This window comes from Sebastes fasciatus, chromosome 1, assembly GCF_043250625.1.
Source record: "Sebastes fasciatus isolate fSebFas1 chromosome 1, fSebFas1.pri, whole genome shotgun sequence".
Taxonomy (NCBI): domain Eukaryota; kingdom Metazoa; phylum Chordata; class Actinopteri; order Perciformes; family Sebastidae; genus Sebastes; species Sebastes fasciatus.
This window is the reverse complement of record NC_133795.1, coordinates 15,906,777-15,923,324: the sequence shown is the minus strand read 5'-3', so window position 1 is coordinate 15,923,324 and position 16,548 is coordinate 15,906,777. Positions and strand designations below refer to the sequence as shown.

General features: G+C 44.2%; 1 protein-coding gene across 1 annotated transcript; it reads right to left on the bottom strand.

The window, feature by feature from the left end:
- Positions 1 to 552: 552 nt before the first annotated feature.
- On the bottom strand, positions 553 to 15,132 carry LOC141766290 (leucine-rich repeat neuronal protein 1-like). Its single transcript, XM_074632997.1, has 2 exons — positions 14,724 to 15,132; positions 553 to 3,703 (listed from the first exon to the last, which is right to left on the bottom strand). The coding sequence occupies exon 2, from the start codon at positions 3,467 to 3,469 to the stop codon at positions 1,322 to 1,324; it is 2,148 nt and encodes a 715-aa protein (XP_074489098.1). The 5' UTR covers positions 3,470 to 3,703; positions 14,724 to 15,132; the 3' UTR covers positions 553 to 1,321.
- Positions 15,133 to 16,548: the final 1,416 nt, after the last annotated feature.

Below are 16,548 nucleotides of genomic sequence, written 5' to 3'. Positions count from 1 at the left end.
GAGTGAGAGTGCCTGTCTGAACTGAGAGGATCAAATAAACGGAGTGTCTATTTGCACCCGGGTGAGGATAGTCACACGGCAGCTATTCGGCTATTTACAACCGGCCAAGTTGTAATATAAACAGTGAAAAGTAGAATCAAGGAGTAGGTTGTGTTGGAAGTATGGGTCCACCTGAAGGGCAAGGTTAAAATCTCATGAGATGCTGATTTATACACTTAAAGATACACTTACAGATGAAGATTTAATAATTATTTTCAGTTTTCAGTCACAGTTTGGTTAGGTTTAGGCACCAAAACCACTTGGTCAAGTAGTTGCAAATTAGTTACGGCTAGAAATCCTATTTATATTGCATCGGTTGCACTTTAATTAAGTGTAATAATGCCTACATGTATTGTCCCAGTCAAATAAATTAATAAATAAAATAGGAAAGAATATACATACTGTATGTATACAGTAAATAGTATTGTTTGCTACTGACACCTGGGTGCTATTAGCATCTGCCTAAAATAAATGCAAGACGAGAACATGAATTGGAAAAAAAGACCAAATGTCTGCAAAAGAACCAAAAAGTATTTATTGTAACTTCTTCAGCATACAGATTGCATGTGAAAATAATAAACTAAGCAATTAGCGAAAAAGGCTAGCAAAATAAGTGAGTAAACAGGGAGAGGGTCAAAACGTTTCTAGTGCACCTCAGTAAAAAGACTCGAAATGTTTGAACAAACATTTGTATTTCTAGCGTTAACATCACATTTATCAGCAAACTACAAATCCTATTCTCTTGCACTTTAAATCAGAAAGTTCAAAGGTATAGTTGATACAACATTACTGCACAATCGCTAACATTCAGTAGACAGTTTAACAAGTCTAAACCCCCTTCTGTCAGCTTTTAACTGAAGTTCATACAAACTCCATTATCTATCAGTGCACAACAGATTACCTGTCTTACAAAACAGAGAAAGAAACACTGATTTCTACTAACGCTGCAAGACGACCCCTGCTGCTGTATTATTAACCCAAAATAAAAGTGAGTCAAAAAAGCACCACAGAAACAAGAGCAACTAAGACAACCTGGAGGCTAAATACAGCTGCCATCTCGGAGAGTCCAAAACAATGAAGAGATAGAAAGAATCGAACAAAGGCGATACGCTATACTAATAAAAATCCTGTCCTTGATCACTCTGCCTCTTATTAGCAAAGCTGAGAATACAAAAAAAACATTTGCAACTTTATTTGACTTTTGCACCAAAATGGCAAAAGTGTGTCTTTTTGTGCTGCTGGAGAGGCAGCCAGGCCTCCTCACCGAGTCCTCACCGAGTCCTCACCACATGTAATAACTACGCGTGGTGTCGACAGGAGAGGGTTTTCCCTCCGCGCTGCCGTCTTTGTCCTTCTCGCTGTCGGCCTCCCACAGGTTGATGAGCGGAGGGTAGAGCTCGTTCAGCGGGATGGAGGAAGTCTTCAGCATGTATTTCTTCAGAGAGTGGTGGTAGTTTTTTCTCTTCCATCTACGGGCAATGTAGACGCCCACAGTGGCCAGACTGAGGAAAGCCAGCATGGTTGCCATGACGGCCAGCACGGCGGCACTCGGGTGCTGGTCCGACAGGTCCAGGGCGAAGGTGGCGCTACGCGTCGTCACATTAACACACGACTTGTGTGTCTGCAGGTGGACGTTGGAGACTGTGAGGCACACCTCGTACTCGGTGGCAGGTTGAAGGTGCGTGAGGTTGTACTCGTGAACGTCTACAGGGACGCGGGCCGTGTAGGTGATGTGCGGGTTGTCGATCTTCATGGTGGCCGAGGCCCACTTCAGGTTGGAAGACATGACGTTAGAATTGACCTTCCAGGAGACCAGGATGGAGTGTGACTCGGTCTGCTTGACGTAGATCTTCATCACCTGGGCGCTGTCGAGCAGGGTGCCGTTTACGCGGACGGTGGCGACCCGTGTGTCAGCTCCTTCTGTGTTCTGGGCCACGCAGGTGTAACGACCAGAGTCCTCCACCTGGACGTGAGACAGCCGCAGGCTCCCCTCATTGTTTAAGTGGTACCGCTCTGACACGGTGTCTATTGTGATTTTGGTCCCAAGAGGAGTCACCCAGTAGATCTCAGGCTCTGGCTCGGCCATGGCCCTGCAGTCCAGACTGACGCTCGAGCCCAGCTCGAGGTTCAAGTGGCCGGGGAAGGTGTTGTGGGATATGAGGGGCAGGCATTGCTCCGGGGACTCCAGCAGCCTCAGCTCTCGAACCCGCTGGCCTCGGAGTTCTGGTGGGGAGGTGCAGAGCATGGCAAGGGGCTCCATGAAGCGCACTGTTGTCCTGTTGGAGTTCATCCACTGGATGACACAGTCACAACGCAATGGGTTGCTATGCAGACTGATCTCCCGCAGATTGGGCAACGCCTCCACGGTGTGCTGGTAAAGGGCAGTGAGGGCGTTACTGTTGAGCATCATGCTCTCCAAAGAGGACATGTCCCTAAAGGCCAACCTATGCACATAAGACAGCTTAGGGTTGTTGGTGGCCTCCAGCTTCGTCAGCTCTGGTAGGTTGTCCAGAGCGTAGCGATCAATTGACACCAACTCCATCATATTGTTGATGCCCAGCTCCTTTAGACGCATCATGTTCCTGAAATCTCCTTCCTGGATTTTGTGAACTGGATTCTTGTTTAAATCCAAGAATTTCAGATTGGGGACTTTTTGAAGGGCCAGTTGAGGGATTCTGACCAGTTTGTTGTCGTAGAAAGAAATGCTTTCAAGGCTATCCAAACCTACAAAAGCATTCGCCGGAACATCAGTGAGGTCCATGCCAGCCAGGACCAGACTCCTCAGGCTCCCTAGAGGCTTAAAGTTCATGTCTAGGAGGCCAATAACTGGGTTCTCCCCGATCATGAGGATCTCAAGGTTGGGTGTTTCCTCAAACCAGCGGCTGTCTATGACATGGAGCTTGTTGGAGTTAAGATGAAGGCGCAGCAGGCTGTGCAGGCCTGCAAACGCCCGAGGGGAGATGGAGTTTATCTGGTTGTGGTTGATGTAGAGCTCCTGGAGGTTGGACAGGTTTCCCAGGCAGTGGTCTGGCAGCTGGCTGATCTGGTTCTCCTCCAGGTGCAGGGTGGTCAGGTGGTTCATGCTTGTGAGACCTACAGCTTCCACGGTGCTGAAGTTGTTCTGGGACAGGTCCAACTCTGTCAAGTTGAACAGCGCCTCCAGCTCTCCACTGGTGTGAGACATGGCGTTGCTCTGCAGCAGCAACACCTGAGTTTCTGTGGACAGGTTGGTAGGGATGTGCGTGAGCCTCAAGTCGTTGCAGTCCACCGTGGTTGCCTCCTTGTAGGTTGACTGGGGGGTGAACCAAGGGCGGATCTCGCATACGCACAAATGTGGACATTCTTTGCCATATGCGGGAGCCAGAAAGAAAAAAAACAATCCCATGCACAGCCAGAGTAAAGGAGGCCGCGGCTGCGAGCTGAGTGCCATGGTGTCTGCTCTCTCTGCTCACACAAAGCTTAGATGAGAGGCAGCGTTCTGGAGAAAGCCTTGGAGGGAAGGTTTGTGAGCATTAGTCTTCTTTACTGCTAGCTGGATGCTGTAGGCACTTTCCAGAGTGGTGATTTTTAATCCAGGAGAAAGTTATTTGCAGAAGCCAGGGGAGAAGATCCTCCGGTCCAATCTGCCGATAGTTTTGTCACTTCCTCACCTCGAGGTTTGAGCCTTAAAAAAAGACAGAAAGCAAGTAAAATGTTAAAGTCTGCAACATATGCAACATTATAGATTATCTGTTTGCAAAAAAAAAGGTAGCGAATTAGATCAACTGAAAAACAGCTGAATAGAGAATGTGAGAGAGTAAGAGAAACACATTTGGATTTCTTGTAGAGGGTAACAAATGAGGCAAGTGTCAGTTTCCCACAGTGCCACCCCACAGATATTTAGGGGACTAAGTTGACGTGTCTAACAGTGCAGAATGAATCTGTCAAATTTGTCTCGTTGCTCTGGTATCGTGTAGACATTCATTCCCTTCCTTTTAATGAGCTCCTACACAGCCAGACACAGTTTGAAACCAAGAATAAGTTTGAGAAAGAGTTACTTCTGAATCTTAACATAAAATTTAGTCAGACCATGCATACCAAAAAAAAACTACTTAAAGGGATAGTTTGGGTGTTTAGAAGTAGGGTTGTATGAGGTACTTGTCCATAGTCAGTGTATTACCTACAGTAGATGTTGGTCGGCACGCCCCCAGTTTGGAGAAGAAGACAGGAGCACAGGAGCAAAGCAATGTACTGCTGTGGACGGGGGCGGCAGAAAAAACTTATTTTAGCCTCCTAAAAGAAAGACTCTCCTAAAAAAATTAAAATCAGTTTAAGTGTATGCAATATATAGAATATTTTCACCGCTTTACCTCACCGTCAGACAGCCCTTTCCAACGGAGAACTGAAGGCGTTGTATCCATCTATGCTCTCGCCAAAGCCACCAGGCTCCATTGAAAAACAAATGTAATTTGACCTCGCAGAACACAGGAGTTTGGTGAATCCGAACTAATCAAAGTCACACAATAACACAAACAAACTAATCGATCGAGGCAGCGGTAGACCAGCAACTCCTGTGTTCTGCGAGGTAAAATTAGTTTTTTTTCAATGGAGACTGGTTGCTTTGGCGAGAGCACAGATAACGGCTTCAGCTCCCTGTCGGAAACATAGACTGTATAGCTGTCTCACGGCAAGGTAAACCAGAAAAAAATATTCTATTTTAACTGATATAGATTTTTTTTTAAGGTGAGCCTTTCTTTTAGGTGGCAAAAATACGTGATGCTGGCAGCCCCGTCCACAGCAGTACATTGCTTTGCTCCTGTGTGTTAACTCCTGTCTGTTTCTCCAAACTGCAGGCATGCCAACCGTCATCTACTGTAGGTAATACACTATGGATAAGTACCTCATACAACCCCACTTCAAAACACCCGAACTATCCCTTTAACCATTATGCTGTTTGCCTGGTTATTCTATTTGTTAAACTGTTTCACGAGTGAAAATTAGAGGTACTGTTTCTACATGTTAAGATAGTAAACGATAGTTACAGCAATGGGATCTCAAGCTTTTGCACAACATATCTATAATTTGGCGAGATCGAGTGATTTGATAGAGTGAAGAACTGTATTTATCAGGATCTAAGATGATAAGGTTGATATTAGCTCTGCTTCCCTGATGTGTTGCGTATCTGTCTCCTCAGAGATTACCAACATGTTTTGCTCTCTATGCTACCGGGTAGATTATCTGCATACCAGCTTGGTACCAGTGATCCTCTCGAACGAGTGTGTGGGGTGGGCACAGCCGGCAGCTCTGGCTGTGAGCCCATTACACAACAGGCTTAATAAACAGGGAGTGTGTGCTCTTCACTGTTAATCACTCTCTACTTATGATACAGGCCCACAGGGAAGCAGTCATACACATGTGAAGTGTGAATTTAGCTTTTTTTTAAGAGCCAGAGCTGAGGCCGATGCTGTGTGCACGCTGCACTCGTCCAGGTTCGGTCAAAGTGAGACAAGCAGAGAGAGATTGGAAGGGACTGACAGGCCGAGCCCCCAAAGGAATTGTAATATTTTATGCTTTTGCTTTCATTTGTCGGTTTCATGACACCGACTCCCAGAAACGTCTGCAGGGATGACAGGTACAGATTCAGCTTTGACAAGCAGATATTATGATATCATGAGCAGTGGGGATGAAGAATCAGTCATCAGTTTCTTTGAACAAATCCTAAAACGTAGCCGTGTATATTAAACTCTTGTGTGATCACATGATAAAACAGGCCTTACTTTGTTAGCATTTGTGTGTAAGTGAGTGTTTGTTTGTTTGTGTGTGATGAGCGAGCTGTCAAAAATGGCAATTATTATAATAAACAACCGAAAGGAATAATCATCTTCTAGTTTACATTAGCAAGAGTGAAAGAAAGAGAGACGTTCTCTCACTCACTGAGCACCACGGTGTCAGCTTCTAGCCTGACTCACACTCATAACACTCATCACATTTATCCTCATAAATATACTGAGGTTGAGCATCCAGTGTGTGTGTGTGTGCGGCACAGAGAGATAGTTGGGTGTATTTTGTTTCACATCAAAACTGACAAGTTCCTCCACTATTAACATAAAACGGATACAGATTGTTTTCCCTCTCCTTTCATGTGCTGTCTGTTCGCGCCCTGCGATGTGTTGACACCTCACAGTTTTTTCTCGGCATTTGCATGTACAATAGTATGAAAGCAGCTCAGCAAATACAAAACGGACCACTACACTATGCAGAAAAACAACATCATGAGATCGTTACTAGAAATGTAAACACGCCAGGAGAGCGGCACTGCGCGGTAATAGCAGCTTTTCTCAAATACAGTGAATACACAAATAGTTTCAGCCAAACTACTAGAATGCCCAAAACTGTGTATTCTTGGTCTGTTCACAGATTCCAAGGCTTGGAGACACCAAGAAAAAAAATATTGTTTTCTTTCTTCCTCAAGCTAAACCAACACATTTTCAATCCCAACTCGACAAATACCGCCGCTTGGTCAGAGGGTACCCCTCTTGCGTTACTTTTGGACGGACCAAGGATGGCGTGTAAATATACGCTTGTTACATGCATAGTGTCCTTTCAAAATAAACTTCCGTTTTCACAGGAAGTTGGGTTTAGGCAACACAACCACTTAGGTAGGGTTAGGAAACGGTTGTGGTTGACTAGCGACTCACGTGACTGATGACGATACCGACGATGTGACTAAATAAGTCAACCTAACAAGAACACAGGTCTGCTGGTTGAAAGTTTTGTGTTTGTTTGACCTATCCACCACATTTCCCGCCCGCCCTTAGCGGACTCTCACGCTATTAATTCTACATTACTTGCTTTGACAATCAAATAACACCGTGGTTGGGTTTACATTGGAGTTAGTTGAACGCCCGGTTCGTCACATACTGTTACTAAAGGGTACCTCCGTGCGTCGGTTTCCGATGCCGAGGGGCACTTACAAAACGGTGGTATTTGACGAGGTGGGTGAGTGAGAACGGGTTGGTTTAACATACAATATCTGTTTTTTGGAAAAACCCAGAAAAGACCTGTATTAGCCAGTAGCTGAAAAACCCTCTCTCAATGTCTTGCCTTAGACAAATTAACCTTTGCTATCAAAGGAAGGCCTGATACCATTTATAAAATTAAAATAAATTAAACTAAATTTTGTAAAATAACTAGGTGCGATCTTGACGAGTTAGTATGAAAGATGTGACTGGATAATGTAAAGCTTTTTTGTATACCAGCTACTGTAACTTATTGTTAAAACTTATTAACCATTTTACATGTAATATTACGCCTCTTATGGTATATCCATTTAATTAATTTTGATTTATTTATGTCCCTTTTTTTATTAGTAGTAGTATATTTTGTTTATGATATTTAAATCATATTATTGCTGTTATTTTTTATTTTATTTTGGATAGCTTTGTGTGAAGATTATGAACAGAGGAAGACGGGGGGATACGTTTGTATTTGTAAAAACAAACAAAATGCCAATAAATATATTTGTCCAAAACAAATACAGAGAATATGCAGCAGAAAGTTAAAGTGTTTAAGCATCACAGCTCATTGGTGTTTCTTCCTCTTTGAGTAAGAACACATATGGTGCAGGTATCAGGTGGCTGGTCTCTGTGATGACCCGGTCACACTCAAACTGATCTGATTCCCTTAGTGTGACTAAATTGTGGCAGCAGGGACCTGCACCTTTCTCTATTCATAGATCTTAACTGCTAAACATGTGGCACCTCCTCCAGCCTTTAATCATCCATCATTGAGTTTCTCAAATAATCCATTCACATGTCTTTCAATGAAACTGCTTGACTGTCGATATACTGTGCCTTGGAATATAAAGATTAACTTGGCAATACATTTGTCTGTCCTCCCTCTTCCTCCATGTGTTGCGCTGCTCGGGTATTAAATCGGAGGAGACAGGCGGAGTAATCGCTGCTTTCATGCTGAGCCCATAAAACTCAGACACCTGGCACCAGGTTTCTGGCAGACTGGCAGCACTATGGGGGTCTGTATCCGTTCCCACCTATCTCTCACTGTGTGTACGCTTTGACCTTGTTGACCCAAGGAGGCTCTGCTGAGCACATATGCTCTTTTTCACTGATGGCCTTCTTCATAATCACCGCAGTACACAAATTTATACTCACGAGCTGCCCAGTATACCCACAGACACCTTTTGTTGGCCACAGACTAGCTCCACTGAAGTGGTTGGAGTTTAAAGGAATATTTCACCCACAAAATCACCATTTGTATATCAATTACTCATCCAGTGTTACCTTGAAAACTTTTTCTCACATGCCTCCACGGCCACTATCAAAAAACAGAGAAAAGTCTTAATGAACTGAAGTAAAAACATACATCTTCACTTTAACATTACTATTTAAAACACTTTGGACTCGTCTGGACTCACGCACGCCTGAGACTGTTTATGCGGAAGTGTTTTAAATTGTAAGGTTTTAGTGAAAATGCATGTGTTTGGGAAGTAGTGAGCATAAGACTGGTTAAATGAGACTTGGATTATGCTATACGAGTTGTGTGAGAGTTTGTAAACGGATGTTTTGATATAGTTTTGCTGTTGTTAAACGCGATCCCTTCAATTCATCAAGACTTTTCTCCATTTTTCGATTCTCCGTTCACCGTGGAGGCGTGCGAGACAAAAGATTTCTTCAAGAATTCAAGGTAACAGTGGGTGAGTAATTTATATACAAATGGTCATTTTGTGGGTGAAGTATTCCTTTAAGGACACCTCTAAGTTTTATAGTAAAGCTTTGCTAACCAAATACAGATAAAGCCACCTTTTCCCCTCCCAGCCGACTTCCAGCATACTGCCAGCCAGTTCCCAGCTAACTTCCAGCCGCTGAGGGTCCAAACCCCCTCCTACTGTTTCCTAACAGGGTATGTCTAGATTTCACTAAACACGCCCATTCATTCAATTGCAGAGTGTCACCTGCCACTCTGCTAGTGTGTGTAGAATAAGAATCTCTATAGCCTATACCTAGACATGTACATCACACATAATTTACTTTGTGCAGCAAATAGCTTTCATGCAGATGATATACAACGTATCCATGTGTTTAAAGCCATGATTTAAGTCCACTCCATCCATTAATTTCCTACACAGCATCTATCATATATCTGAATCGGTACAGCACGTCTGACTTTCACTTTGACATGGAGGTTTAAAACCGACAGATATAAAAACATACTGTATGCATACTGTAAATGCATTTGGTAATGACAAGGGCAATGAGTGGGAAACTAATAGTACCCATTCGAGCTGTCAAAACACACAGATGTGTGTGTGTCATCATTACTGGTTGGTTGATACAATCCGTAGACTGTATATAAGAAGTGGGCGTAGTCACCGTGACATCACCCATTGGTTTGTGGACTGCCGTTTTGAAGCCTTGAGTTCAGCATTTTGGCCATTGCCATCTTGGTTTTTGGCCGTCGCCATCTTGACTTTATGCAACCAGAAGTGACACGAGAAGGTGGAGCTAAGTACAACCAAACGCTGAATAAGAAATTTTTAGGCGACCAAAAGTTTATAATTAACTTTCATGAACTGAAAACACACTGTGAAAGGGTTAAAGTTGTAAGACGAAAACACGGACAACTCCCAGACCGGACACGCTGTGGTAGCAATCTGTCAATCACAAGGTAGCCACACCCTAAAGCATCCCCTGCTTTATGGTCTATTTGACTCTAAATGGGACCATTATTTACTAAATGAACATCATGCTGTATTGAAGAAGACTTGAAACTAGCGATTGAGACCATAAACTCATTTTTACAATGTTTACTGAGGTAATAAATCAAGAGAGAAGTAGGCTCATTTTCTCATCGACTTCTATACACTCAGACCTCTTTGAGTGTATAGAGTCGCCCCCTGCTGACTATTAGAAATAATGCAAGTTTAAGGCACTTCAGCATTGGCTTCACTTTTCAGACCCGGAGGTTGCCCTCTGATACAATCTGAAAACACGAGTTTGATTCATTAAACAGCTCTACAAACGACTTCCTCGTCGCTGCTATACAAATACTATTATTTTGGTATCTGCATTCTTTTACAGGATGGAAATGACGTGAGTATTGAGGAGAAATAGTAAACTTTGTTTGTCGCAAAGTCCTGGCTACGATCATGTCTCAAAACATGTTGAGAACTACAACAGAGGAGAACTGAAATCCCACAGTAGTGAGGTTTGTTACAGCGTTATACTGGACAAAATCACTTTGGTGGGACTACACTTTTGTGAACTCTTGTTCTCTGGGATGCGACAGATATCAGGTCTGGGACTAATTCTCTCAAAGCAGGCCCGGATCAGTTGTGTGCCAGCAGCACCTGTATCCTGAAAATCTATTGCTAATTCTCTTGGCTGAAGGGGCAGAGAGCAAAGACACTAATTTAAAATGCACGCATACATATGAATCTACACTGCACCAATCTCCACACTGCCACAATATACACATTCTGTCTCCCCACTCTTTGACTCACCCGCTGTGACATGCAGGCATACACAGACCACTGGAAGGAGGCAGAAAAATCCCCCAACAGCTTGGCATTATCCAGCTGACTGTCTGAATTGAAGCCTCCAGCAGGAGGGATTTACTCTCTTTGCTCACCCAATCCTTATGAGGTTTTAATCTAAGCACATATTACGCATTTAAAACACACACGTCGTCTACAAACACACACCTACAGTGGCTGATAATTCCACTGGGTCCCGTTAAACCTTCAGAGCATCACTGGCCCTGAGGTGAAGCCAGACGGCGAGATGTAATTGTGGGACATAATGAGCTTTGTCTTCTTCATGCTAAGGCCTCATAAATCCAGTTATAAGACAGGAACTCTGGACAATACAGGGAGCAATGACGATAATCACATTCACTACAGAAACACAGACCTGCAGTCAGACGGGGGGGAGCATTTCTCTTTAGATCTGTGAAACCGAGGTGTTTGTGTGTGCAGGCGGCAGCCACTGTTTTCAGTGGAAGAAGTGTGGTTGCAGATTGCAACCAACTGAGTACCCCTCCGCTCACTCCTCCCTTTCCAATACTGCAGTAACATGAGCCGCAGAGTGCAAAATCGTGGTGACGCCTTCACCTTGCTCAGAGGCCATCCATACCATAATAACACTCCTAAAGGGGCAACGGAAATCAGACAGTGGCTGGCGGTACCACGGTTTCGCACTCCGCGGCTCACGTTCCCGTAGTTTCAGAAGCGTGTCGGACAACTACGGTGGCCTTCAGGTAACATAAAAACGCGAAAGGCTCTCTCTAGAGACACTGTTTGTTTTTTTCCGTTCTGGGCTACTGTAGAAACATGGCAGAGCAACATGGCGGACTCCGTGAAGAGGACCCGCTCCCTATTTAGATATAAACGTCTCATTCTAAGCTAACGAAAACACAACGATTCTTAGTTTCAGGTGATTATACATTAATGAAAACATTGTTATGAATATTATATTCCATTTCTGCAAATAGATGCCCCAAAATATTACGCACTGGCCCTTTAAAAAGAAGGTCTTAAAGGTTCAGTGTGTAGGATCTGGTGGTATCTAGCGGTGAGATGAGGAAATTGCAACCAACTGAAGCTTCTCCCGTGTGCCAAGCGTGTTGGAGAGCTACAGTGGCCTCTCTAGAGCCAGTACGTAGAGTGTGTGTGTGTACGAGGGAAGTGAGTGGTGAAGCAAGAGAGAGAGCGCGGCAGCGACGGGAGCGAGTAACGTTATCGACTCCGGCCCAAGCAGGAAAAGTTAATGGTATTTTGGTTTGTCCTTTCTAGGCTCTCTTAGGCTGGTTTGAAGACATTTCATTGGACTTGACTTTACACCTTTAAAGAGTTTAGATGCAAATAATGCTGCTAATACAACAACACTTCACCATGTGCCACTGCTGCAGCCAGGAGGGACCTCACTTGATAGTGCACACTGCATCATTTTTCATAGGAGGCTATGCTTTTACCCCCTCTATCTCTGAGGCCCTTTTCACTGGGTGCAAAATGTAAGCAGTGTTTCTGAATCAGCAGCCGCACAACAGGCTCACAGACATGCCATCACCATAGCAACGGCTATGCCACCGGCATGTCTGTTTCATAAGCAAATGAGAAGACATGAGAAGAGCTATTAGAGCCATCAGGCGGCTAAAGGAACACACCAGTGAGAACTGCTACTGGTGCAAGAAGGTGAATGCAGCGTAAAACCAAATGATAAAACAACAGCAATTATGCACATTTGCTCAAATGTCTCTCTTTCCCCATATCAGAATACACCACACTGTAATAATATATTTCCAGACTTCTAAAGCAACAGCTTTTCTAGACAATCAGTTTGAACCCAGAGCTATCATGTGGCGCTGGGAAGCTGAGTGGTGCCGCCTGATGTTTCCTCCATGTCCTCACTGCGCTGGCCTGCCTGAGAGACATCCTGTTCCTGCACCATTAGTATGCAAGTGTCTCACTTCACATCACACAGGGCTTTGGTGCAGCTGCTGATGGCAGAGGTGTAGAGCCGAGGAGGAGGAGAAGGATGCATGTCCACTCAGTCAGAGAGAAAGTAAAGACGGGGGAGGATGGAAAGCTCTGCTGAATTGAAAACGCAATGAGAAAATCCCAAACCACGTACGGAATTAAAGGAAAGTATGCTGCACACTTACAATTTCTTCAATCTGTATTAAGGTTTAAAAGTCACAGCACGGCAAAATTGTCTCCGTATTTCTATTTACTGCAAATCCATATGGTAGCTTTATTTCCCCGTGGAACTGAGATGGATCTTGACACAATTTTTCTCCTCTGGCTCTCAGTTGTTTCTCTCTGTCCTTTATGCCCTCATCCTCCCCCCTCCACTTCATCTATCCTTACAGTTGCAATGTCGGTGAAAAGCCAATTTGTTGTCACTGGAGCGTCGATCAATCACACTGACGGGGCAAAAGTCTCCAATCTCAGGGGGACCCCTATTTGAAACAACGCAGAGGTCAAGGAAGATTAACTTGCGCTGCTCAAATTGGCCTTCAGGCCAAAAAAGATTGTGTCATTAATAAAAGCTTTTAAAATGGATTTTCATAAATGGGATTTTTTTTTAAACATTTCTGACAAGGCTCTTGTTCAACTTTTAATTTGTATGATTACATACAAAGAATAAAAGTTATTTTTCTAGTTTATCGCTGATAAAAACAAAACGATGACAAAACAGCTGACTCAGTCATAGCATCTTTTCTGAAACCTTACAATGGCCCGTCGTGTTTCCACGTTCCCCTTCAGATCACGCTCACAAAGGGAGAAGGTCAAGCTGTTGCACCCTCGTCTCCGCCGCTGTGGGAACCCCCGGCACCAACACATGCTGTAGAGTCAGGGCCCTATCTAGTGTCTCACAATGGCTCCTACCCAAACACACACAGACACACGCAACGAGACGGGCCTTTGTTTTGGCAGGTTCTCACACTCCTCATTACCAGCTGAGGAGATACGTCACTGTGCATTGTGAAGATTGGGGGAAGGTGCCACGGCCTCCTATACTCCCATATGATCGGCTCATTGGGTGACATCTGGATCAATTGTCTGCCAAGACAAAGTGAACTACGTGCAAGTTGTGTGTTTGCTATAAAAACAAGCATGCAAACCAATGCATAATGTTCCTCCTGTCTTCTTCAAACGTGATAACCTACCTACCTACTGATATTAGTGAGTTCTTTGTGATCTCAGTAACAGGTGCCGTTGTGATGCAGCAGCTGAAACAACAGAGATCCCACTTGACAAAGGTGACCCTAACAATACAGACTCCCCCATGCTTTCTCAAACTTCTGAGTAGAAACACTGGATCGTTTCTTTCTTTCTTTCTCCTCTGCATCTTCCTTTAAGACATCTGCCAATTTCCTGACTCTTAATAGGCATGCAAAATAGGTTTGATGGAGCACATTGCTGCTATACTCAGCTGTTTCAGCAGCAGCACTCTGCACCGGTGCTGCAGTTTGTGTAAATGTTACACCACTACACTGTTGGTTGAACCCGGTGTCACAGTGCAGAAATGTCAGGACTGCAGCTTTAATAATGAGCCCTTTAGAGACTCACAGTTCACATTAATGCTATGTCTCAAGTATAAGCAAGAGGTAAATAGTGCAACTTAACACAGGTTTTTGCAGTGCACAGATGGTTCTTTTGTTTCCCTCTCCCTCTGATCTCTGATTAGTTCATAAATCATCTTGAGAAAGGTTCATAATAATAATCATATACTGTATATATATAGATATATAGATTGACTGCAGAACCACAGTGCCCTTGCTAATCTAATACTGCTCTGCATTTTATTGATAAGACGCACACATTGCAGATAAATGCGTCGATAATTACGCACAACTTTTTTAGGATCTATTTTTCTGTAAAAAATTAAATCTTTTGTTTGTTGAAGCTGTAAAAAAACACTCTTAACACGCGCTGCACGAGGAGCCGCGCCATGGAGATGGAGAGAGAGACCACGTTATTGTTTCATTTCATCTTTTTGTTGATCAGCGCGTTTCTCCAAACATAGAAAATGATGACTTCATCTTTACGAGTTTAACACTCTGGACCGGACTGAAACATCCCCACCTTTCTATACCGAAGCAGGAAATGAGTTGATCTATTTGATAAACATATGAATCACAATTTCAGCATATGCATAATAAAATAAACACATCACATCTCTCACCTCTGAAGCGCTGTATCCTCCCGCTGCAGGCTGCTCTATATCTGACCCATGCAGCAGCATCCGCAGCTCCTGGATGATGCGCGACGGGTTGCAGGTTTTAGAATAGAAAACAAACGAGATCTGATCTGTGGAAAGAAAGAAAAAAGAAAAAGCAGCACCCCCTTGGTTGTAATATGTGTGCTGTGATGTGGAGACGCTGGAGACGCGGTGCCGAGACTTGAGAAGTGGAGAAACGCTGCAGCAGCAGCGCGCAGCTCCCAGTGACGAGCAGCTGCTGCCTGGTGGTGGTGCAGGTCAGCTGGACTCAAAACGCGTCTGACACCCACAGTGATGCCCAAACAGGCAACCTCACCACCATCTGTTCTCTCATCACAAAAACATGGGAACAAAAAAGTCCCACCCCACACCACAGCAAAGCAAAAGTGCCAATTTTAAGGAGGAAATGTAAAGGGAGGAACCAATGAATGAATGAATGGCACCTATATATGAGATCTCATTGTTTGGATGTTTCTGTTCTCAGGTCAACATGACAACATGAGGTTCAATAGGAAAATTAAAGGGACTATTTGTAACTTTCAGAAATGTTTGTTAACAGCGACACCTGTGGCCGTCAAGTCAACGAAAGTCAGTGTCGGGCTCGCGCTTGATCGCTCTACATAGACATGAACGAGCATCGCTCAAAACAGTGAGGCGACACACGTCAGCTAAAACCACAACATCACTATATTTCACCTGCTTGGCAGTAAAGTTAGCTGACCAGACGAAGGTCTCTCCATGAATCCATGCTGATCCTAGTGTTGGCTTTTCCTGCTTCAGCCTCTGGGGCTGAAGCAGGAAAAGCGGGTCGGTAACGGGGCTTTAGCAGGAAGAGAAACGTTATCGTCTCCCGACTGCGCCCGCAGGGAGACACCGGCACTCGGTCGGAGACGGTAACGTTTCTCACTGCGGAGCCCCGTCACTTCAAAAGACACGGGAAACCTCTGTTGGTCTGGAGGAGCTGCAGCATTTATTTCTGCACAAACGTCCATTCACTAGATATTCTCAGAGCTACTAACTCTTCTGCAGTGTGTAGTGAGCGCGCATGCACGTGTAGAGGTGGAGCGAGACAGCGAGAACGCGCTCGGTGTGTGAGGGAAGGCAAGCAGGCAGAGGAGCAGAGAGTCCGGCCACAGGAGAGCGCGCATATGCGAGCGCGCATGGGATCCGGACCCGGTAGATTTATACGTGTAAAAAGTTACAAACAGTCTCTTTAAGGCTTGTTTTAGAGGTGGACATCACAAGACTTTTGGGTGCCTGGGCACAGCTGATATAAATTTGAATGACTTGCTCATTAATAATTCATAATAATTATGAAATGAAATGGACTTTAAAGTGGATTTTATGAGTCTTTCTACACACATATAATACAAACACTTGCACACAGGAGTCTATGCTGGACAAGAGATAAGTCTTTTCGCTCAGAAGTGTCACTTGTTTGGATTCCTCCTCCTCCTTTCTCCTCCTCCTCCTCCTCCCTTCCTCTCTTATGGGAGCCGTGAAAATGACAACGTTTCATCACTTGCTGTTTGAGCTGCTGCTGTGGGAGCTGCCTGACAGGCTCTTCATCCATAGCTACACAGAAGAGATGTGATCATCTCTGTGTTGAGACAAGATAGTGTGCCAGGAAGACGCCACGTGCAGGTTTTTGGCTGTTTGTATATTTCAAAATTAAGCAGAAAAGTTAAATTTTTGACTGAAGATCATTTCAGTGTTCTTTCTCTTTTATAAGTAGACGGCCTGAGCTGGTTTGGCTTCATCCATCTCTGCTTCTCCACAATTAATCCTC

Excerpts from the sequence above, each read along its gene's own strand:
- LOC141766290 (XM_074632997.1), bottom strand. The coding sequence starts at position 3,469 with ATGGCACTCAGCTCGCAGCCGCGGCCTCCTTTACTCTGGCTGTGCATG.